Source organism: Schistocerca nitens, chromosome 3 (assembly GCF_023898315.1).
Source record: "Schistocerca nitens isolate TAMUIC-IGC-003100 chromosome 3, iqSchNite1.1, whole genome shotgun sequence".
Classification (NCBI taxonomy): domain Eukaryota; kingdom Metazoa; phylum Arthropoda; class Insecta; order Orthoptera; family Acrididae; genus Schistocerca; species Schistocerca nitens.
The window spans coordinates 330176213-330198785 of NC_064616.1; the positions used below are offsets into that span (position 1 = coordinate 330176213).

Consider the following 22573-nt stretch of genomic DNA (forward strand, 5'->3'; position numbering starts at 1 on the left):
ATTTTATTATGATGATAGTTTCTCTGTATTTAGGTTGGTGTCAACAAAATATTTTCTCATTCGGAGGAGAAAGTTGGTGATTGAAATTTCATGAGAAGACCCCACTGCAACAAACAGTGTCTTTGTTTGAATGACGTCCACCCCAAGTCCTGTATCACGCACGTGACACCTAATACAAAACACGCTGCCCTTCTTTGAACTTTCTCGATGTACTCTATTAATCCTATCTGGTAAGGATCCACATTGTGCAGCAGTACTTCAAAAGAGGACGGAAAAGCTTTGTGTAGGCAGTCTCTTAAGTAGATCTGTTGAATCTTCTAAGTGTTCTGCTAATAAAACATAGTCTTTGGTTTCCCTTCTCCACAATATCTTCTGTATGTTATTGCCAATTTAAGTTGTTCGTGATTGTAATTCCTTAGTATTTTGTTGAATTTACAGCCTTTAGATTTGATTGATTTATTGTTTAGCCGAAGTCTAATGGAGTCCTTTTAGCCCACATGTGGATGACCTGATACTTTTCATTACATAGGGTCAGTTGCCAATTGTCATACTGTGCAGATATCTTATCTGAATCATTCTGCAGTTTGTTTTGATCTTCTGATTACTTTACAAGATAGTAAATGACAGCAGCATCTGCAAAAAACCTAAGGCAGCTGCCTAGATTGTCTCGTAAATCATTTATATAGATAAAGAAGAACAGAGGGCCTATAACACTGCCTTTGGTATCACCCGAAATCGCTCCAGTTTTACACAATGACTCTCCATCAGTTACTACAAATGTAACCTCTCTGACAGGAAATCATGAATCCACTTGCATAACTGAGATGATATTGCATAAGCACGCAATATGATTACAAGCCATGTGTGAGGTACAGTGTCAAAAGCCTTTGAAATCCTTTGTCGATAGCACTCGTCACTTCATGTGAGTAAAGATCTATTTGTGTTTCACAAGAAAAATGTCTTCTAAATCCATGTTGACTTTGTGTCAATAGACCATTCTCTTCAAGGTAATTCATAATGGTTGAACACAATATATGTTCCAAAATCCTGCTGCATATCAGTGTTAATGATATGGGCCTGTAATTTAGTGGATTACTCCTATTGCCGTTTTTGAATATTGGTGTGACTTGTGCAGCTTTCCAATCTTTGGGTACAGACCTTTCTTTGAGTGAGCAGTTGCATGTGGTTGTTAAGTCCTGGAGCTGTTGCATGAGCATACTCTGAAAGGAACGTAATTCGTATATAATCTACATCAGAAACTTGTTTTTCATCAAGTGATTTAAGTTGCTTCACCATCTAAAGATATCTACTTCTGAGTTACTCATGTTGGCAGCTGTTCTTGATTTGAATTCTGGAACGTTTAATTAATCTTCTTTGATGAAGGAGTTTTGGAAGGCTTTGTTTAATAACTCTCCTTTAACAGCACTGTCATTGATAGTATTTCCATTGTTATCATGCAAATAAGGCATTGATTGTGTCTTGCTGCTATACTTCACATACGACCAGACACTCTTTTCTGCCACGTGTAGAAACTATTATAAGCATCTCTCATTGAAGTCCACACTAAACTTCAAGCTCAATCTTTGGGTTTTTGCATTCGTTTAAATTTTGCATTCTTTTTTTCATTGTTTTTGCAACAGTTTTCTCACCTGTTTTGTGTACTGTGGGGGATCAGCTCTGTCGTTTGTTAATTTATTTTGTGTAAATCTCTCAGTGCATTCCAAGATGATGTGTCAGGATTTCATGACATTATTTGACTGAAATGTTACATTCTTCTGCAGTCTCTCAGACAGTCATTCTTCATTTGGCACACACAATTTCATTGACATTGCAGACACAAACCTCGTTGGTAGATGTCAAAGGGTGTCTTGAGTGAGGGTCATCTTTTAACTTCTGTCCGGCCATTTTAAAACTGTGTGAAACTTTCATAACACTAAGTATGGCTTACGCACTCATCACCGTGGGCTTCCTGCATCATTTGGTGTGTCTCTGTAAAGGCTATCTTGAGTTCAACACAAAATTTAATGCAGGCCTGTTGCTCCTGTAGCCATCTCGAAATTCACGAACTGTGTGACACAACATTCTACTCAGTACAGCACTGAAGAATAACTAAGAGACATACAACAATACAACTTCCTGCAGCTGCACATTAAACATAGGCATGTGCAAGGATGCCAACCACATTTCACTCCAAAACGCCATTGTTGCAAAATTATGAATATTCTGGAATTACTTGAGCAGAGCGGATATGTTTCTAAATCCTAGCATTTGTCCCTTAGCCATTCCTGCTTAGCTATTTTGCACTTCCTGTCAACCTCATTTTTTAGACGTTTGTATTCCCTTTTGCCTGCTTCATTTAGTACATTTTTGTATTTTCTCCTTTCATCAATTAAAAGTCAATACCTCGTGTGCTAGCCAAGGATTTCTACTAGGCCTCATCTTTTTATTCATTTGATCCTCTCCTGCCTTCAATATTCCATCTCTCAGAGGTATCCATTCTTCTTCTGCTGTATTCCTTTCCCCCATTCTTATCGCTTGTTCCCTAATGCTGCCTCTGAAACCCTCAACAACCTCTAGCTCTTCCATTTTATCCAGGTCCCATCTCCTTAATTTCCTGTCTTCTTGCAATTTCTTCATTTTTAAACTGCAGTTCATTACCAATAAATTGTGGTCAGAGTCTGCATCTGCCTCTGGAACTTTCTTATAAGTTAAAATCTGGATCCAGAATCCCTGTCTTACCATTAAATAATCTGTTTGAAACGACCTGGTATCTCCAGGTCTCTTCCAAGTATACAACCATCTTTCATAACTCTTGAATCAAGTACTAGCGATGATTAAATTATGCTCTGTGCAAAATTTTAGCTGGCGGCTTCCTCTTTCATTCCTTTTCCCCAGTCCATATTCATCTACTATTTTTCCTTCCCTTTGTTTTCCTTCCATCGAATTCCAGGCCCTCATCACTATTAAATTTTCATCTCCCTTAACTATCTGAATAATTCCTTTTATCTCATCATACATTTCATCAATCTGTAAATCATCTGTGGAACTAGTTGGCCTATAAATTTGTACTACAGCGGTGGATGTGAGCTTCATATACATATTGGCTATAATAATACGTTCACTATGGTGTTCATAGTATTTTATCTGCATTACTATTTTCTTATTCATCAGTAAACCTACACCTGCATTGCCCCTATTCGATTTTGTATTTATAACCTTGTATTCACCAAACCAGAAATCCTGTTCGTCCTACCACCAAACTCCACTAATTCCCACTACATCTAACTTCAATCTAGCCAGTTCCCTTTTCAAATTTTCTAACTTTCCTGGCCAATCAAGTGATCTACAGGGTGTACACGACCCAGGACAACCAGGAGATCCGGGAATTTTTTCATCCGGGAAAAATACGGGAATTTTTCATTGTTTTAGTTTTCAGTTAAATTTTTGTGATTTTGACTGGTAAGAACCAATACTCTAACAAAGGATATTACTGTATCTCGCCACTGCAGAATAATACTGCAGCAACAAAACATGGGAAGAAAAAAAAAATGAAAATAAAACTTAAGTTGCAAAGGAAATGCGCCACATACAACAACAAAACAGTGCTCATACAAGCGTCTGCCAACAGCAAAGTGTGTCAAAGGCTTTAGGAAGACTGTGCAATGCTTTATAACAGCGGACTGCCTCTGATGAGTGTGATGTGGCAACTGTTTAAATTAGATTCGTTTGACCTGTTGCGGGCGGGCTCTTGAGCATGCGCAGTTGAGTCGCGATGAGTAGTACTTTCTCCCGCTTCTGGTTACAGTAGTGTGGCTGGGTGCCACTACTTAATATTGCCCTGGTTCGGAAATATAGTAAATCTGGGGCTGATGCACAGAGCAGTCTTGAGTTGTGGTGGGGAAGTGGGTCGTCTCCACGTGACCTGTGTTTACGTTCAGTGATTTTGTTGTTTCATCTTTGTTTATTGCTCTCACGTTAAATGATAACAAAACCGATTTTTGTGGGTGGAAGCTATCAACTGAATATAATTCATTCGCATAATTACTGAAGGCTAAAATATGTTAATAGTTTCAGATTTCATTTCCAGCTTTCTGACAATCAAGCATTAATCGCCTTGCAGAACAATGAAGTTATTTTTGCTGGTTTGCTTAAGAGATTTGGCTTTTATTAATCTTTTCTGCTGAGGCAGTCAATTTATTTGAAGCAAAGTGTTTTATTTCACACTATTGGCTAGTTCCAACTGTTCGCTGCATTTCAAGTGCACGTATGCCATTATGCCATAATAAAGAACCAAACATGAGATAATACAGTACTGGTAATCCAAGAAAATTTACATACGACTGTGCATGTTAAGCCGAATTATGCGTTCTAGTATGGTTCACAAAATTCCGACACTCTTGAAGTATCGTCTGATATCTTGTTTCTTTTATGACATAAAGTAAGATCTTTTAATGTTTTACACGTACGAACATATGGGCTTCCTGCGTAACTGGAAACATAGTGCCACCTTAGCTGCTGAGCACATGCGAGGCTGCATGATGCAACCCGCTTAGGCCGGCTAGCACGCGGGTACGCATGCTGCTAAAGTGAGTACAGCACGCGTACGGGATAACGTTCCCGCACCGGCCCTCCCAGCGGCTAAGTCCGTTATCAGCGCTCTTATGTAATGAAGGTCATGCGCTTAGTATAAAAGCGGTCAACGCAGACCAGTGGAATCATTCTGCTGTGAGTTATATCTGCAACAACATTGAAGCACTATGCCTCGCCGACGAGTGTATCGTCAACGTCGCCATCGCGTGCCTGTCTACAAACACATAATAAGCCTGGAAAATAAACTTAGCACCAATGGAACTGCACAAAGTGTCATCGATTTCTTTCTGTGGATGTCGAGTTAATTTCAGTCTTGACGTTGCCACAGGGAGTACTGGAAGTGGATGGTTTACTCTCGCTATCGTCTGATGTAACGTCCTGCGTAGCTGCGCAAGCGCGGTGACGCCTGTTATCTGGCGCTCTTTTGCAACTGCCGAAACAAACCTATTTCTAACGGGTCGCAGGATAATATTGCGAATGCTGGTTTGAAAAGTGTTACATTCAAAGCAGATTTCCTTTCACGCAAGATGAACTATGTACGAGAATGTACGATGAATTTCTTAAGTCACAAAGCGTTTGACTCTCATTTAAAAATCAACTCTTTGAGGATGACCATTTAGAAGAATTTCGAGCCGAGAAGATCAGACATTTACGTCGTTATTAAAAAATTTACTGGCACATTTGTGTGATGTATCTTAAAGTGTAACATGCGCAAAAAAGATCAACATTATATGTGGAAGCTTAGCTTCCTTCTCTTCCAGCTTATTAATCTTCGAGACCAATATTATATGTGAAGGCTATGTATATTAATTTAAACCATTAACTTTTCGTATTTGTGTGTTCGCGCTACTTAAGAGTGATCTTGCTATCGGCTTACATCACGTGTCCTATGCTACCATCAGCTGGTGAGATCACGTGACATGAGCTATGACTGTCTTACAAAAGTGCATCCCAATCTCGATTTCAATGTTTCGGAAAGTAACATGTGGTGTTTGGTGGAATTCAAATTTATACCTTCGTAGCACGAAAATATGCAGCGTACATGTTGACATAAAAAAGGTCTTTCAAAACGTGTGTTGTTGTCCCCCCCTCCCAGTTTCGTTTTCTAAAGTGTTGATGAGTTTTACAGTGCCAAGGAAGAGTATACTGTCACTTAACACCGTAAAATTTTACCTTCAGAATATTTTACCCAAGAGGATGCCATCATCATTTAACCATACAGTAGAGGTGCATGCCCTCATGAAAAATTATGGCTGTAGTTTCCCTTTACTTTCAGCCGTTTGCAGTACCAGCACAGCAAGGCTGTTTTGGTTGACGTCACAAGGCCACATCAGTCAATCATCCAGACCGTTGCCCTGCAATTACTAAAAAGATTGCTGTCTCTCTTCAGGAACCACACATTTGTCTGGCCTCTCAACAGAAACCGTGCTGTTGTGGTTGCACCTACGGTACAGTAGCTTTCTGTATCCCCGAGGCACGCAAACCTCTCCACCAGCAGCAAGGTCCGTGTTTCATGAGGGAGGTGAGAAAAACCAAAATCCAGTACACGACTAAAACAGGGCCCTCATAATTTTACGTAACATTATTGAGAAGGAGGTCTACCAGTAAAATTAAATTAGTAAAAAGCAGTCTTGTGACTGGGGTCAGCACAGTTAATTCCAAGTGTCGTCAGCCAGATGCTGCATTTCTGAAGATGGTCTACTATTAGAGGATCAAACTCGTCATATTTTTAGTAAATGACAGTGTGCTCCATACTGTTTTTTACTAATTTTATGAAACAGGGCATGTTGCTGGGGTCAATACTGGGGCCAATTTCTTTTTCTCATGTATGTAAAAAAATATTGTACAACCTTGTAGTGCCCATATAATGATATATGGTGATGACACCTCTCTGCTGTGTTTTGATGACAATGAGGAGGATATGGCATATTTTTCAACATGTGGAAATCATAAGTGACTAAATATTATGGAGCCAGGGCCTTCAAGTCAGTGCGATCGAATCACAGTTACTGGAATTCAAATCAGACGACTCATGCCACACGTTTAGGAAATATTTGTGGACTTTGGTATAAAGACAATGAAGACTGTAAATTCCTTTATCTGCACTTGGGTGGCAATCTTCGATGAGAAGACCATGTTAACTTTGTATAAGCAGTGCATTGTACTTACTTATCTTTCTGTCCGAAATAGTATGTAATAACATGCTGGAAACAGTATATTATGGAACAGTTTTCTCCCATTTATAAGTTATGGGATAGAGCTTGGGGGTGTGCCACTGATACACTTGAATAGAATGCTGGTCCGTCGCAGTAAAGCCTAAGTAAGTTCCAAAAAAATGCTGCTGGAAACTGCCGTTAAGTAGTCATTGTGTCATGGAAACCATGGTGTTAGTATATCAAGTATTGAATATTAATCATTTTTTATCCTGGGGGAAATTCAAATTTAATATTGCTCATCTTTGAATTTAGCAGTTTTTCAAATATTAATAGCAATAAAAATAAATGTCATTACATACACACCACCAAAGTGGGCGCTTTTAAGAAACTTGCAGAAATTAACAAGCATTGTAATTACAGTTTAACATTACAATAGCTCCAGTTCCGTTTGGAAGCTGTTGGAACATGTCGATGTACAAGCCATTTCTTAGAGCTGCCAGTATTCACGACGTAACAATAAATCCCGACTGTTTTGAGGTTAGCGGTGCAGTGAGACTCACCTGCGACATCACTGCTCATAGCCCACTTGCATGTAGTTCCTAATTATGTTTCTATGCGTTGGCAGACGTAGGAGATACTGCAAGAGAAACATTTTCCACAGTGATGACAATGCTTAACAGTTCATGCTTTCTGTGAATCATTTGTCCTGGAAATGAATCTCTGTAGACAATTTATATTGTGTAGAAAGTTAAAAAAGTAAACTGTCTAACTTCTACCAAAGACAATATACAAATCGTTGTCTTGAATATGTGGGTTGCTTTGCCCAATTTATATCCTTTAAAAGTGTGATACTCAGTCAAGGCAAAATGTAACTTTCTTGAATGAAAACACTATATTTCATTGAAAGAAATAAATACTTCAGATGACATTCATGTGATATCAAAAGACTGATATACGATTTGAAGACATGTTCTACATCTACATCTACATTCATACTCCGCAAGCCACCCAACGGTGTGTGGCGAAGGGCACTTTACGTGCCACTGTCATTACCTCCCTTTCCTGTTCCAGTCGCGTATGGTTCGCGGGAAGAACGGCTGTCTGAAAGCCTCCGTGCGCGCTCTAATCTCTCTAATTTTACATTCGTGATCTCCTCGGGAGGTATAAGTAGGGGGAAGCAATATACTCGATACCTCATCCAGAAACGCACCCTCTCGAAACCTGGCGAGCAAGCTACACCGCGATGCAGAGCGCCTCTCTTGCAGAGTCTGCCACTTGAGTTTATTAAACATCTCCGTAACGCTATCACGGTTACCAAATAACCCTGTGACGAAACGCGCCGCTCTTCTTTGGATCTTCTCTATCTCCTCCGTCAACCCGATCTGGTACGGATCCCACACTGATGAGCAATACTCAAGTATAGGTCGAACGAGTGTTTTGTAAGCCACCTACTTTGTTGCTGGACTACATTTTCTAAGCACTCTCCCAATGAATCTCAACCTGGTACCCGCCTTACCAACAATTAATTTTATATGATCATTCCACTTCAAATCGTTCCGCACGCATACTCCCAGATATTTTACAGAAGTAACTGCTACCAGTGTTTGTTCCGCTATCATATAATCATACAATAAAGGATCCTTGTTTCTATGTATTCGCAATACATTACATTTGTCTATGTTAAGGGACAGTTGCCACTCCCTGCACCAAGTGCCTATCCGCTGCAGATCTTCCTGCATTTCGCTACAATTTTCTAATGCTGCAACTTCTCTGTATACTACAGCATCATCCGCGAAAAGCCGCATGGAACTTCCGACACTATCTACTAGGTCATTTATATATATTGTGAAAAGCAATGGTCCCATAACACTCCCCTGTGGCACGCCAGAGGTTACCTTAACGTCTGTAGACGTCTCTCCATTGATAACAACATGCTGTGTTCTGTTTGCTAAAAAATCTTCAATCCAGCCACACAGCTGGTCTGATATTCCGTAGGCTCTTACTTTGTTTATCAGGCGACAGTGCGGAACTGTATCGAACGCCTTCCGAAAGTCAAGAAAAATAGCATCTACCTGGGAGCCTGTATCTAATATTTTCTGGGTCTCATGAACAAATAACGCGAGTTGGGTCTCACACGATCGCTGTTTCCGGAATCCATGTTGATTCCTACATAGTAGATTCTGGGTTTGCAAAAACGACATGATACTCGAGCAAAAAACATGTTCTAAAATTCTACAACAGATCGACGTCAGAGTTATAGGTCTATAGTTTTGCGCATCTGCTCGACGACCCTTCTTGAAGACTGGGACTACCTGTGCTCTTTTCCAATCATTTGGAACCCTCCGTTCCTCTAGAGACTTGCGGTACACGGCTGTTAGAAGGGGGGCAAGTTCTTTCGCGTACTCTGTGTAGAATCGAATTGGTATCCCGTCAGGTCCAGTGGACTTTCCTCTGTTGAGTGATTCCAGTTGCTTTTCTATTCCTTGGACACTTATTTCGATGTCAGCCATTTTTCGTTTGTGCGAGGATTTAGAGAAGGAACTGCAGTGCGGTCTTCCTCTGTGAAACAGCTTTGGAAAAAGGTGTTTAGTATTTCAGCTTTACGCGTGTCATCCTCTGTTTCAATGCCATCATCATCCCGGAGTGTCTGGATATGCTGTTTCGAGCCACTTACTGATTTAACGTAAGACCAGAACTTCCTAGGATTTTCTGTCAAGTCTGTACATAGAATTTTACTTTCGAATTCACTGAACGCTTCTCGCATAGCGCTCCTTATGCTAACTTTGACATCGCTTAGCTTCTGTTTGTCTGAGAGGTTTTGGCTGCGTTTAAACTTGGAGTGAAGCTCTCTTTGCTTTCGCAGTAGTTTCCTAACTTTGTTGTTGTACCACGGTGGGTTTTTCCCATCCCTCACAGTTTTACTCGGCACGTACCTGTCTAAAACGCATTTTACGCTTGCCTTGAACTTTTTCCATAAACACTCAACATTGTCAGTGTCGGAACAGAAATTTTCGTTTTGATCTGTTAGGTGGTCTGAAATCTGCCTTCTATTACTCTTGCTAAACAGATAAACCTTCCTCCCTTTTTTTATATTCCTATTAACTTCCATATTCAGGGATGCTACAACGGCCTTATGATCACTGATTCCCTGTTCTGCACTTACGGAGTCGAAAAGTTCGGGTCTGTTTGTTATCAGTAGGTCCAAGATGTTATCTCCACGAGTCGGTTCTCTGTTTAATTGCTCGAGGTAATTTTCGGATAGTGCACTCAGTATAATGTCACTCGATGCTCTGTCCCTACCACCCGTCCTAAACATCTGAGTGTCCCAGTCTATATCTGGTAAATTGAAATCTCCACCTAAGACTATAACATGCTGAGGAAATTTATGCGAAATGTATTCCAAATTTTCTCTCAGTTGTTCTGCCACTAACGCTGCTGAGTCGGGAGGTCAGTAAAAGGAGCCAATTGTTAACCCAGCTCAGTTGTTGAGTGTAACCTCCACCCATAATAATTCACAGGAACTATCCACTTCTACTTCACTACAGGATAAACTACTACTAACAGCGACAAACACTCCACCACCGGTTGCATGCAATCTATCCTTCCTAATCACCGTCTGTACCTCTGTAGAAATGTTGCAGTACAGTCTGTAAAACTCTTAGTATCACAGCTCCCAAGTTATGCTTGGAATATTTTGATAGGTATTGTGAATTCTCACTGCTGTCAGTGTTTGTGATGTGACAGTAATTTTAAGTGTCCAATAGGTTAAATTTAATTCCACATGAATTATTACAAATAAGTACTACTACTTACAAATCCTTATGAGGTGGGGCCACTTTATACTTTAACCATCATTTGATGAGCCATACTTGATTTGATTTTTTAGTGTGGCTTGAAATGAGGTTGTTGCCACTGCCTTGTTGTCACTGCCCCACCCTCTCAGAGTCTCATTTCTGGGGTGCAGCTTGCATTTTAGGCTGGCTTTACATTTGGATAAATAGGGTATATACTTATTGCCCTATTAGCCTTAAGGTTGACACACAGTAAAACCCCAAAGTTCTCATATGTCAGTGACTCAGTGTGATATAGCAAACTGCCAGAATGCATAAAAGTACGTACTGGTGATCCATTTAAAACAAAATAAAAATATTCTCTTGTAAATAAATGTCTGTATTAACTGAAAGAATTCTAAGCTGTATACACGGTCTTACAAAAAGGTACGGCCAAACTTTCAGGAAACATTCCTCACACACAAATAAAGAAAATATGTTATTTGGACATGTGTCTGGAAATGCTTAATTTCCATGTTAGAGCTCATTTTAGTTTCGTCCACGTACACTCAATGGAGCACGTTATCATGATTTCATACGGGATACTCTACCTGTGCTGCTAGAACATGTGCCTTTACAAGTACTACACAACATGTGGTTCATGCGCGATGGAGCTCCTGCACATTTCAGTCGAAGTGTTTGTACGCTTCTCAACAACAGATTCGGTGACCGATGGATTGGTAGAGGCGGACCAATTCCATGGCCTCCATGCTCTCCTGACCTCAACCCTCTTGACTTTCATTTATGGGGGCATTTGAAAGCTCTTGTCTATGCAACCCCGGTACCAAATGTAGAGACTCTTTGTGCTCGTATTGTGGACGGCTGTGATACAATACGCCATTCTCCAGGGCTGCATCAGCCCATCAGGGATTCCATGCGACGGAGGGTGGATGCACGTATCCTCGCTAACGGAGTACATTTTGAACGTTTCCTGTAACAAAGTGTTTGAAGTCACGCTGGTACGTTCTGTTGCTGTGTGTTTCTATTTCATGATAGTAATAAAATGAGCTCTAACATGGAAAGTAAACGTTTCCGGACACATGCCCACATAACATATTTTCTTTCTTTGTGTGTGAGGAATGTTTCCTGAAAGTTTGGCCGTACCTTTTTGTAACACCCTGTATACTATGTATTATCTTTTGTAAATAAACATATTATGTATTAAACCTTTATACATAAATGTATGTACTGCAGTTTCTAAACAGTGTGACATTTGCATAAATCATCAGTGTAAATAAAGAAAGAAATGTTTTCTTTTAACAAAATGCCAAGACTGACAGTACCCTATATCCAGCTGCGGAATATGCCCAAAGTTATGTGCTACTGAACTACTTCATTTCTGGGGTAATCTAATTAACAGTAGCTAATTTTAATGATTCAGATGTTACAGCTCTCCCTCCACATTTATTTCTCCTTCAATCCTCTGGTTTTCACAATGCTAACATTTTATCATTTTTCTTCACATTCTAGCATATAATAACTTACTGGAATTGTACTACTCCCAGCCTCTTCATGCAACCACATAAACCTCTCCCTCTTAAGTTTTCACCATTTCTATATCATACTCGAAGGTATATAGTATAATCTCTATAATAGTATGTAGTATAATCCGTATAATCATATTATAGCATAGCAGAGCGTATTCGTTTGTATCAAGAATTTAGGAAATTACTTGCTGTGTCATCAATGCAGGAATATACAGGTGGTAATCAGCACTGCGTGCTTGTGTCACTTCTATTCAAGCTCTTTTGGCAACTGTTGTCTTAGCCTGATACCCACTCAGTTTAATGTTTGAATATCTCCCTGTAGTCCTGTAGTATATCCAATGTAAACATTCGTAGGAAAGTTGCTTTGCTCATAAGCAGTTGTTTAATGGCACACAATATGAAACTGTGTGACAAAGAAGTACTAATGAAAATTGCAAGTCTAGTTATATTGCAGTGCTTCTGTTCTTAATCAACCAGTGAGTCCTCAGAATTCAAGTGATTGATACTACAAAGCATCTTGCTCTGACACCCTTGGAATGTGGTCTGTGTATTTGGAAGGAGAAGGGGTGTTACACTTCTCATAAATAGATCTAAATCTTTCTCGTGTTTAATTGCATTTCATCCCCATTCATTCATTGCCCTTTAATTCCATTCATTTTACTCCAGTTTTCATGATTATGGTCTTCCCATCCCATTTTATTATATGTATGTGTGTCCCTGTTGCTGTGTTCTTTCTCTTACCTTTTATCCGCACATTTATAAGCACATCTCACCTTAACACATTACCACTCCAGCTTAACCCTTCTGGCACTCACTTTTGTCTGACTGTTCTGTCAATTTGATATCTTTATGATTGACACAGGTTAATGGAGTAGCTTTTGAATCTGTATTCTTCTTCTTCTTCTTCTCTCTCTCTCTCTCTCTCTCTCTCTCTCTCTCTTCCCCCCCCCCCCCCCCCCCCCCCGATCGTTTGTGTCTTGTGGTGTAACCTCATATTTTAACTGTGCTACCTTCCATAGCTATTACATCCTTACTATATTCTTTGCTTTCCATTATTTTCCCTTTACTGCCCAAAGATATAATTACTGTTTCCTGAAAGCAGAAAAAAGTGTTATCTTTCAAGCGCTGCAGTGGGGCAAACCAACACATTAATGCTTGGCAGAAATTGGCATTTAATTTTCTTGTGTTTTTTAAATTTCAGATTAATGTTTCATAAATAATTGATCTATTTCATTAATGATACTTTATATGTTGGTTGTTACTCAAAAATTATATATTCTGAAATTAATTAAATGTTCCAGTTTTGCTGTTATTTATGAATGATTCAAATAGTCCATAATAATAATAATAATTTCCATTTATAGATTATCAGTAGCCTCCAGTGATAAACAAGACCAGGAGGAATATGCAGAACTGTTAAAAACCTCTCATGAATTACTCTCTGCTTTGATTCGTCTGAAGAAGGCTGTTTGGGCAACTCGCGTAAAAGCTGAATCATTGTGGTGAGTTGTTATTGGTTCTTATATTTTTGTGATAAGCTTCCAAAGTAGTATAAAGTATTGTGTGTATTTAAAAAAAATCAAAATAGTATAATTAGAGGTTCCCAAAAATAGCATTTGGAAAGATGATCACTTGCTGCTCATAAAAATCATTCTATGGCAGACAGATTGATCATTGTAAATTACCTTTTAAATCAGTGTTCTGTGTCATAGTGGACATAAATACTGCTTAAATGGGTTCAGGTAGCCTCTGACAGATGGGGGGAAGGGAGGGATGGAGAGGGGGGGGGGGGGAGAGAGAGAGAGAGAGAGAGAGAGAGAGAGAGAGAGAGAGAGAGAGAGAGAGTGTTGGGGAGGGGGGCTACTGTAGTATATACTCTCTTGTGTGTCTTTCCACTACTCAATGCCTCCAGTATGCAGCAAGTGAATGTTTTCCCTAATACCAATTTTTGTCCTCCATTCAGAAATTCTTGTCATTTTATTAATCTCTAAGGATTCAGTAGATGTGGTTTAATTTCTAATGTTAGTGAGTTGGAGACAGTTGTCTGTGACTAACTCATCATCTTTTAAAATTAATTATTTTATATCCTTTAAAATATGCAGAGGTTACCGTATTTACTCGAATCTAAGCCGCACTTGAAAAATTAGACTCGAAATCAAGGGAAAAAAAATTTCCCGAATCTAAGCCGCACCTGAAATTTGCGACTCGAAATTCAAATTGAGAGAAAAGTTTTAGGCCGCACCTCCAAATCGAAACAAAGTTGGTCCATTGTAACATGAGACACAATTTAGGTCAAATGAATGACGATACAGCTACAGTAGTTTGGTTCAAGTCGTAAGCTTAGCAGTTAAGCTCTACCAGGTAGCCATTGCTATGCGTCAGGCGCTCCGTCCGTATTTATACGGGTACCCTTCCTTTTTCACGTGCTTCGTCTGGTTTGAATTGATTGCTTATTTTTCTTTGATCTGATTAAGTGCCATTCACTTTGTTATAGGTGTTTACGTCACTCTAAGCTGAAAATGCATTGCTGTACTGTGTCCAGCATTGTTTGTCGCATTCTGATAATCAGTGTTTATGGCCTGTTGCCGATCACGGCATGGCTTGCTTTTGTGCACGCTACTGCTGCTTACAATAAAAAAAAATTTTTAAAAAATTCAAAAGAGAGAGAGAGAGAGAGAGAGAGGAATCCTCTCATTAGCGAAACAATGGGAAGAGACTGCTGTTTGTTGTTACTTACACTGCTGCTTTCTTTGATAATGATCAACAAGAACCAAATAATAGACTGCGTATGATAGAAGATGTAATGAACGAGAGTTTAGCGAAAATTTTTCTCCGTTTGAATATCTTTGCAGACGCCTCTTTAGTACATTACATTCTGCACAGGAATTAGTCATCTTAGATTTAAAAATCTAGTCAATTGCCGTGCTTCATTTCTGACTGTATCACTGTTAGGCATAAGAATAATACGAATATAAATATGACACGATATGTGTATTCTTCCGCGTTTGCTGTTGTCTCACTCTAGTTTCGTAGTTTATTAGGCAGACAGGATTTAAATGAATAGCAGCAAACACTAAAGAATACATGGCAAAATGTTTATATCTGTATTATTCTTATGGTGAAGAGAATACTGCATTCATTCACAGTTCAGAAAAGTTCCTATTAGCAACCATCTCTTCTCACAGGTAGGAAAAAATTCAGAACGTAGAGTTGGCCATATTGACAAACATCCCAAACAGTCTTGCCAGTCAGACGTTCGTAGTACATTGAAATGCTGCTACATTCGAAGATGAACAATACGGAATTTGTATTTACTTCATTAGATAATGTATGAAAATACAGTGGTTGAAACTCGGGGTGGAAAAAAAAAGCTCGTCTTCCACGTTCTTTTTTAAATTTATTTACTGACGCAGAGGTTTTGGTGCCAGCATTTATCTTCATACCTGCAAAGCATGCCTGTGTAGCGCGGTAGCGCTACATATATTCGACGGCAGAAGTTAGTTGTGGAGGCACCTATCAACATTTTTTCAGAACTTCCGTTTACTTTGCACTCGATTCTAAGTCGCAGGCGGTTTTTTGGATTACAAAAACCGGAAAAAAGTGTGGCTTAGATTCAAGTAAATACGGTACTAAAAATATGAACTATGTAGTACTCAGATTTTATTTATGGAACTTGTTTTCCAACTTAGGTGTAAGACACCGCCAGTCTGGGGGTTGTCACCTTGTAGGATAACATCTCTGGAAAAGTTCAGAATCACACTGTGCTTATATAGTAACACAATTCACGTTTCCGTCGCACTTCACATAGTGTAGACCGGAAACCGTCTGATAGGCATGTCTGATGTGAACTGACTGGGCACGGCCCGTGCTGCCTGGGTTGTTGTTGTTGTTCCGCCGGCAGAGGTCACGGCCGAATTCTCGCGTGCCCTCTGGTGGACGGGACTTTACTTGCGGCAACTACTGTCCGTGACACGCCGTGTCAATGTGCACCTCCCATGATCTTTCTGGTGGCTACTGCAGCTTATGATCATTGTAGTCTTGTGTTAATCTGTTATAGTGGGCCATGGCTCAGAATCTCCAGTGTTTGCGGTTTAGTTGGTGTATCAGTGACACATCTGCTAGGGTGATTGAACATAAATACTGCCATTGCTAATTTATTTACAGTGTGCGTATCTGAGTACTGTTAATCTCACTACTATGGAGGAACAGAGAAACAAAAAGTGTAGCAGTCATCAGTAATTTTCATTTGTGTAGCCATTTATACACTGATGAGCCAAAACATTAATAACCACTGCGCACCACAATACTGAATGCCGCCTGGTAACATTGGAGGCGTGTGACACAGAAAAGAAAATGTATAAGTGGAGCAGAAACGAATGGGGAATCATTCTAATAACAATAACGACCACAAATGGGGAAATTAATTGATACAAGAGACTTTGGCAAAGTCAAACAATGGAAAATCCAGGATGGAATAATGACACCATTGTGAAAAGGATAGATTGCTACTCACCATATAGAGGAGACGTTGAGTCGCAGACAGGCACAACAAAAAGACTGCTATACATTTAAGCTTTCAGCCAAAAAAGGTCCTTCTAAGGTAGAAAACACACACACTTTCACACAAGTGCAACTCATATACGTAACGACTGTCAGTGTCCACTGAAGCCGGACTGTTCGATGAGTAGCAATCTATCCTTTTCATAATATTTTTGATAAAGGGTAGATGGTTATGGCCCATTGTCTGGTGAACATACATGCGTCGTCGTAGAATGTGGAGGTCGGAGGCTTCCTCCTTCTGTTAAGCAGCATAAGAGGCAGTCTGTAGCGGATCTGATGACAGAGTGCAATGCTGGTGCAGGGACAAGTGTTATGGACCGTTCAGCACACATTGTTAAATATGTGGCTCCGCAGCAGACAGCCCCTACATGTTCTCAGGTAGACCGAGCAACATCATCAATTACGATTGGAGTTGGCACAGGATTATCAAGAGTTCACTGGAGATAAAAGGAAATGGGTTGTCTGGTCAGATGAATCACTTTTCTCATTACACCAGGTTGGTGATCATGTTGGGATACACCATCATCTAGGCGAACTGTAGGCCAATGGGTACGATATCATGCAGTGGGGGATATTCACCTAAGCTTCCGTGGTAATATAAGACAGTGTGACAACTGTGAACTAAATGAACATTATTGTAGACCATGTGCATCCCTTCATGCTCAATGTGTTTCTGGACAGTGATGGCATCATCTAGCAGGATAACTGTGTATATCTCAAGGCTACAATCTTGCTATGGTAGTATGAGGAGCATGATAGTGAACTCACATTCATGTCTTATCCACCAAATTCGCTTCTCTTTACCTGATGGAACCCATGTGGAACTCATCGGACACCAGATTCACTCTGACAAACCACCGGCCCATGTTGTTGTTGTGGTCTTCAGTCTAGAGACTGGTTTGATGCAGCTCTTCATGCTACTCTATCCTGTGCAAGCTTCTTCATCTCACAGTACCTTCTGCAACCTACATCCTTCTAAATCTGCTTAGTGTATTCATATCTTGGTCTCGCTCTACGGTTTTTACCCTCCACACTGCCCTCTAATACTAAATTGGTGATCCCTTGATGCCTCAGAACATGTCCTACCAACCAATCCCTTCTTCTAGTCAAGGTGTACTACAAATTTCTCTTATCCCCAGTTCTTTTAAATACCTTCTCATTAGTTATGTGCTCTACCCATCTAATCTTCAACATTCTTCTGTAGCACCACATTTTGAAAGCTTCTATTCTCTTCTTGTATAAACTTTTTTTTATCATCCATGTTTCATTTCTATACATGGCTACACTCCACACAACTACTTTCAGAAAAGACTTTCCGACACTTAAATCTACACTCGATGTTAACAAATTTCTCTTCTTCAGAAATGCTTTCTTTGCCATTGCCAGTCTACATTTTATATCCTCTCTACTTCGGCCATCATCAGTTATTTTTCTCCCCAAACAGCAAACATCATTTATTACTTTAAGTGTCTCATTTCCTAATCTAATTCCCTCAGTATCACCTGATTTAATTTGACACATTCCATTATTGTCCTTTAGCTTTTGTTGATGTTCATAAGCCTCAAAGTTTTTATTTCTTCTCTGTGGATTTTAATTTCTACTCCAAATTTTTCTTTTCGTTCCTTCACTGCTTGTTCAATATACGGATTGAATAACATCGGGGAAAGGCTACAACGCTGTCTCACTCCCTTCCCAACCACTGCTTCCTTTTCATGTCCCTCGACTCTTATAACCACCATCTGGTTTCTGTACAAATTGTAAATAGCCTTTCGCTTCCTGTATTTTACCCCTGCCACCTTCAGAATTTGAAAGAAAGTATTCCAGTCAACATTGTTAAAAGCTTTCTTTAAGTCAACAAATGTTAGAATTGTAGGTTTGCCTTTCCTTAATCTATCTTCTAAGATAAGTCGTAAGGTCAGTATTGCCTCACGTGTTCCAACATTTCTACGAAATCCAAACTGATCTTCCCCGAGATCAGCATCTCCCAGTTTTTCCATTCATCTGTTAAGAATTTGTGTTAGTATTTTGCAGCCATGACTTATTAAACTGATAGTTCTGTTATTTTCACATCTGTCAGCACCTGCTTTCTTTGGCACTGGAATTATTATATTCTTCTTGAAGTCTGAGGTTATTTTGCCTGTCTCATGCATCTTGTTCACCAGATGGTAGAGTTTTGTCAGGGCTGGCTCTCCCAAGACTCTCAGTAGTTCTAATGGAATGTTGTCTACTCCTGGGGCCTTGTTTCGAGTTAGGTGTTTCAGTGCTCTGTCAAACTCTTCACGCAGTATCATATCTCCCATTTCATCTTCATCTACCTGCTCTTCCATTTCCATAATATTGTCCTCAAGTACATCGCCCTTGTATAGACCCTCTATATACTCCCACCTTTTTGAAAAGATATTTGATGCTACTACTGTACTGCATTCCAGAGGTGAACCAACGTGCTTTTAAGCGGATGATGATAATGCTTTGGCTTGCCTGTGTGTGTGTGTGGGAGGGGGGGGGGGAATATTTTATTATCTTGCAGCAAATACTATACTGAATTTGTTGTTGCCCCCTCCCCTTCTTTAAATGAAAGTTGTGTGTGGCTCTTGTTTGTATAATAATATGCACTGTGGAAGATCGGGAAATATACTCCTCACATAATCTCTAGCCTCTTAAACAATTCCTTTGAGAGCCTGATTACCATTAAAAATTGGTTCTTTGATGTACTACACCGCCACTAAGGTACACATCCCAACAAAACTTTGTTATTCGTATGGCCCATCTCTATAGCTGATAATTGTATCTGTTTAGTAATACCATGTAATTACAAGATGCTGGCTGTTACACGGTGGCAGTAGAACTCTTCAGAGTGTAGTGTGATCATCATATTCTCTTTACTAGCTGACAGTATGCATTCCAAAGAATATTAGTTTGTTAAAAAATATGCAAAGTTCTTATCTACATTTGAAAATGAAATTAACTTTTCTCTGCACTAAGAGTAGTACTTGTTAGCTTTCCATAGTATTCATAGTTATTTTGTTGAGTGCTGTAAACATCCTTGCAAGTTACAATGTGTATATGTGGAGAGACCATTACTTAGCAAACAGAAGAGTCTCTGAGCAGTGAAAAGACACATAGAAAGTATGATAAGTTATATAACTTTAAGAGTACTCTGAAACAAACCTTTCTGCCGCACCCTATTTTATGTTTTAGAGGTAGCACTCTGTTGAATAGTGGTTGTTCTTCAATGCCTGTACTACACTGGAGGGGAAGTTGGAAGGCTGTGGGTGGGATGACTCCTGTCACATTCAAAGCCCCAGAAATACCTACTTTCTGCTTCACTTATCTTTGTCCCTTGTTGTTATTATTGACAGTCCAACTTTTGTCCATTACATTTTTAGTCTTCTCGACTTTACTATTCTGAATCTGCCAACTAGAAGACAGTCTTTACTCTGTAACTGTCTTCACCCATTATTTGACTGGCAGGAGGAGGATACACTCACACACTCACTTTCTCTGTAGTTTCCCGATGCTGCAGTGCAGCATGGTTGGGGCAAATAACTGTCTAGGATGGGTACGTGTTGAGGAAATTGAGGGTATATTGGCTGGGGAGAGTTGGGGCCATGATGAGAAGGGGTTAGGCCAAGTATATCTGGTGTTGAACATACAGATTTGCATAGACGTGGTGGGCAGTCATGTAGGAGAAACATTGCAATGGAAGATCTTGAGTAACAGAAAAAGGTAAGGTTAAGTTACTATCACTGAATTAGGATGTAATAGAAAAATTACCAAAGAAGGTTAGAGGCAGGAGTGTGAAGTAGATTATGAACTGAAAAAGAAGTGAATCTGTTAGTCCCTGTCCACAACTGGTATTGATACCAAGGAGTTGAGAGAAAATGAAGGATGTGTTGCAAGGAAAGCTATAACCTGCACATTTCAGATTAGTAGCCTTTGTGTGCGTGGAGGTGGGGCTGGGGAGGGGGGTAATCCAGCTGCCATGGCTTGTGGAGCAGCTATTTAAGTCAGCTACAGGATTCCCTGCATGCTTTGCATCTCGGTGGCCTATTTGACTCTTTACTTTGGTTTGACAGTGACCAGTTATATCAGTGGATATTGTGTTTGTGATCATTCCCGTGTAGAATGCTGTAAGTTGCTACTTGATGTGTTTGTTTTCACAGTTGATCGTGTCTCTGATGGTAAAATTAATTCCACGTCCAGGGCTGGAATAGGAAGTGGTTGGCAAATCTGTGCGACAGCTCTTTTCAGGACACTCGACAAGAATCTGACCCAATGGGCTAAAAGTGGTAAGAGCTCAGGGACAGACAAAAAGTAATCAAAACCGTGGTGGAAAACATGATCAGTCGTTCCAGCCCTGGATGTTATTAAGTGATGGCAGGATGTTCCTGTGTGACTCTTCTGTAAACGTGGGAGGCATGTTGCCTGTGTGTGGAGACAAGGCACAAGAAGTATGTTTATAGACAAAAATTACAGGGTATTGTTTCTCTGCAGTGGAATCTGCAAGACCTGAGAGGGACTGTATGTCACTACAAATGTGGAACATATAAGTGGCAGGCTATATGGGGAATACTTTTGTATGAAATGGATGCCAGCTGTCGAAGTATAGATATTGCTGCTCATTGCTAATGCAGTGATGCGTGTGTGTACTTTCAAAAGGCTGTGCTTGCAGCAGTGCTATGTCATCCGCAGGGGGCGCATCAGATGTGTGTGTGTACTCTGGTTGGTCTTTCATTTATTCTCACAATGGCCGATACTGTTATGGAGGACATTTTATGTCTTTTGGTCGAACAGCAAGAATCATTCACCATGGCGTTGTGCCACCAATCACAGACACTGGACAATCATACTCAGGTACTTGGATCATTGGTTTCTGTTTCGACAAGTCGGCATGCTCCTCAGTCTGTGTCACCCGCCGTTTTGCCGTCTGTGGTCCCCATGGGTTATCTGCCTCTATTTTCTACATACAATGAGTCCGTTGAGGAATGAGAAGCATATGAGAAATGTCTGCAACAACAATTTCAAGCTTTTGATAACGCCTGTATGGAGATTTTTTTGAATTAGATTCTTTTGAGTTGTGAAGATGAAGTGAATTTAGTGTCTGAACATATGCGGTATACACAGGTGGATGCATTGTGTTCTGAGTGTGGATTGGGTGTGCCAACAATTTTCAAGTGCACATTACGATGAAACCGTCCACTTGTCCCCCCCCCCTCCCTCCCCCCTCCCGCCCCTCCTGGGCCTGTCCAGTTCCAGTGGTACTCGGGAACAAGTCAAAGATGAATTAGATCGCCTCACAAAATCTAGCATTGTTCAGCCTATTGCATCAAGTGAATGGTCTACCCCCTTAGTTATAGTAAACAAACCGTCAGGTCAGTTATGCCTCTGTGGTGATTTTTAAAGTTCGTGTGAATGCACAATCTATAGTGGATACACACCCAATACTGTTCCTGGATGAGCTCTTTGCAAAGTTACCAGGTGGTCAATGTTTCTTAAAAACTGACTTGTTGAATGCCTATCTACAACTCCCTTTAGATATAGAGCCACAATGTATGTTAGCTGTGAATACCTCTTTTGGACTGTATTAATACCTGCAGTTGCCTTTTGGAGTTGACAGCGACCCGCTGTTTTTCAACTTTTTCGGTACAAATTACAGCATTTGTGCTGGGTTGTGCAAACTGTTTCAATGACATTGTGGTTTCCAGTGCCTCCAAGTGGCTGGGTTGAAGTGTAATATAGAAAATGTCAATGTTTTTCAGTCTTCTGTTGTTTGTCTTGGGTTTGAAGTTTCTCTTGAGGGTCTCAAACCCATGCATCAACATGTTTCTGCTTTTATCTTACTTCCACGCCCTACATCAGTCAAATAACTTCAGGTTTTTGTAGGCAAAGTTGTCCTGTGGCAGTGACAGTTGCGCAGCCATTATAATCATCTCTGAGCTAAGGAACTAAA

General features: G+C 40.1%; 1 protein-coding gene across 2 annotated transcripts in view; it reads left to right on the top strand.

The window, feature by feature from the left end:
• The window catches only part of LOC126248293 (uncharacterized), a 289514-nt gene that overhangs the window by 224002 nt on the left and 42939 nt on the right, over nucleotides 1-22573 (top strand). For both annotated transcript variants that reach the window (XM_049949155.1, XM_049949156.1), the window contains exon 18: nucleotides 13428-13565. In XM_049949155.1, the coding sequence (XP_049805112.1) occupies nucleotides 13428-13565 (138 nt within the window). The remainder of the gene's footprint in view (nucleotides 1-13427; nucleotides 13566-22573) is intronic.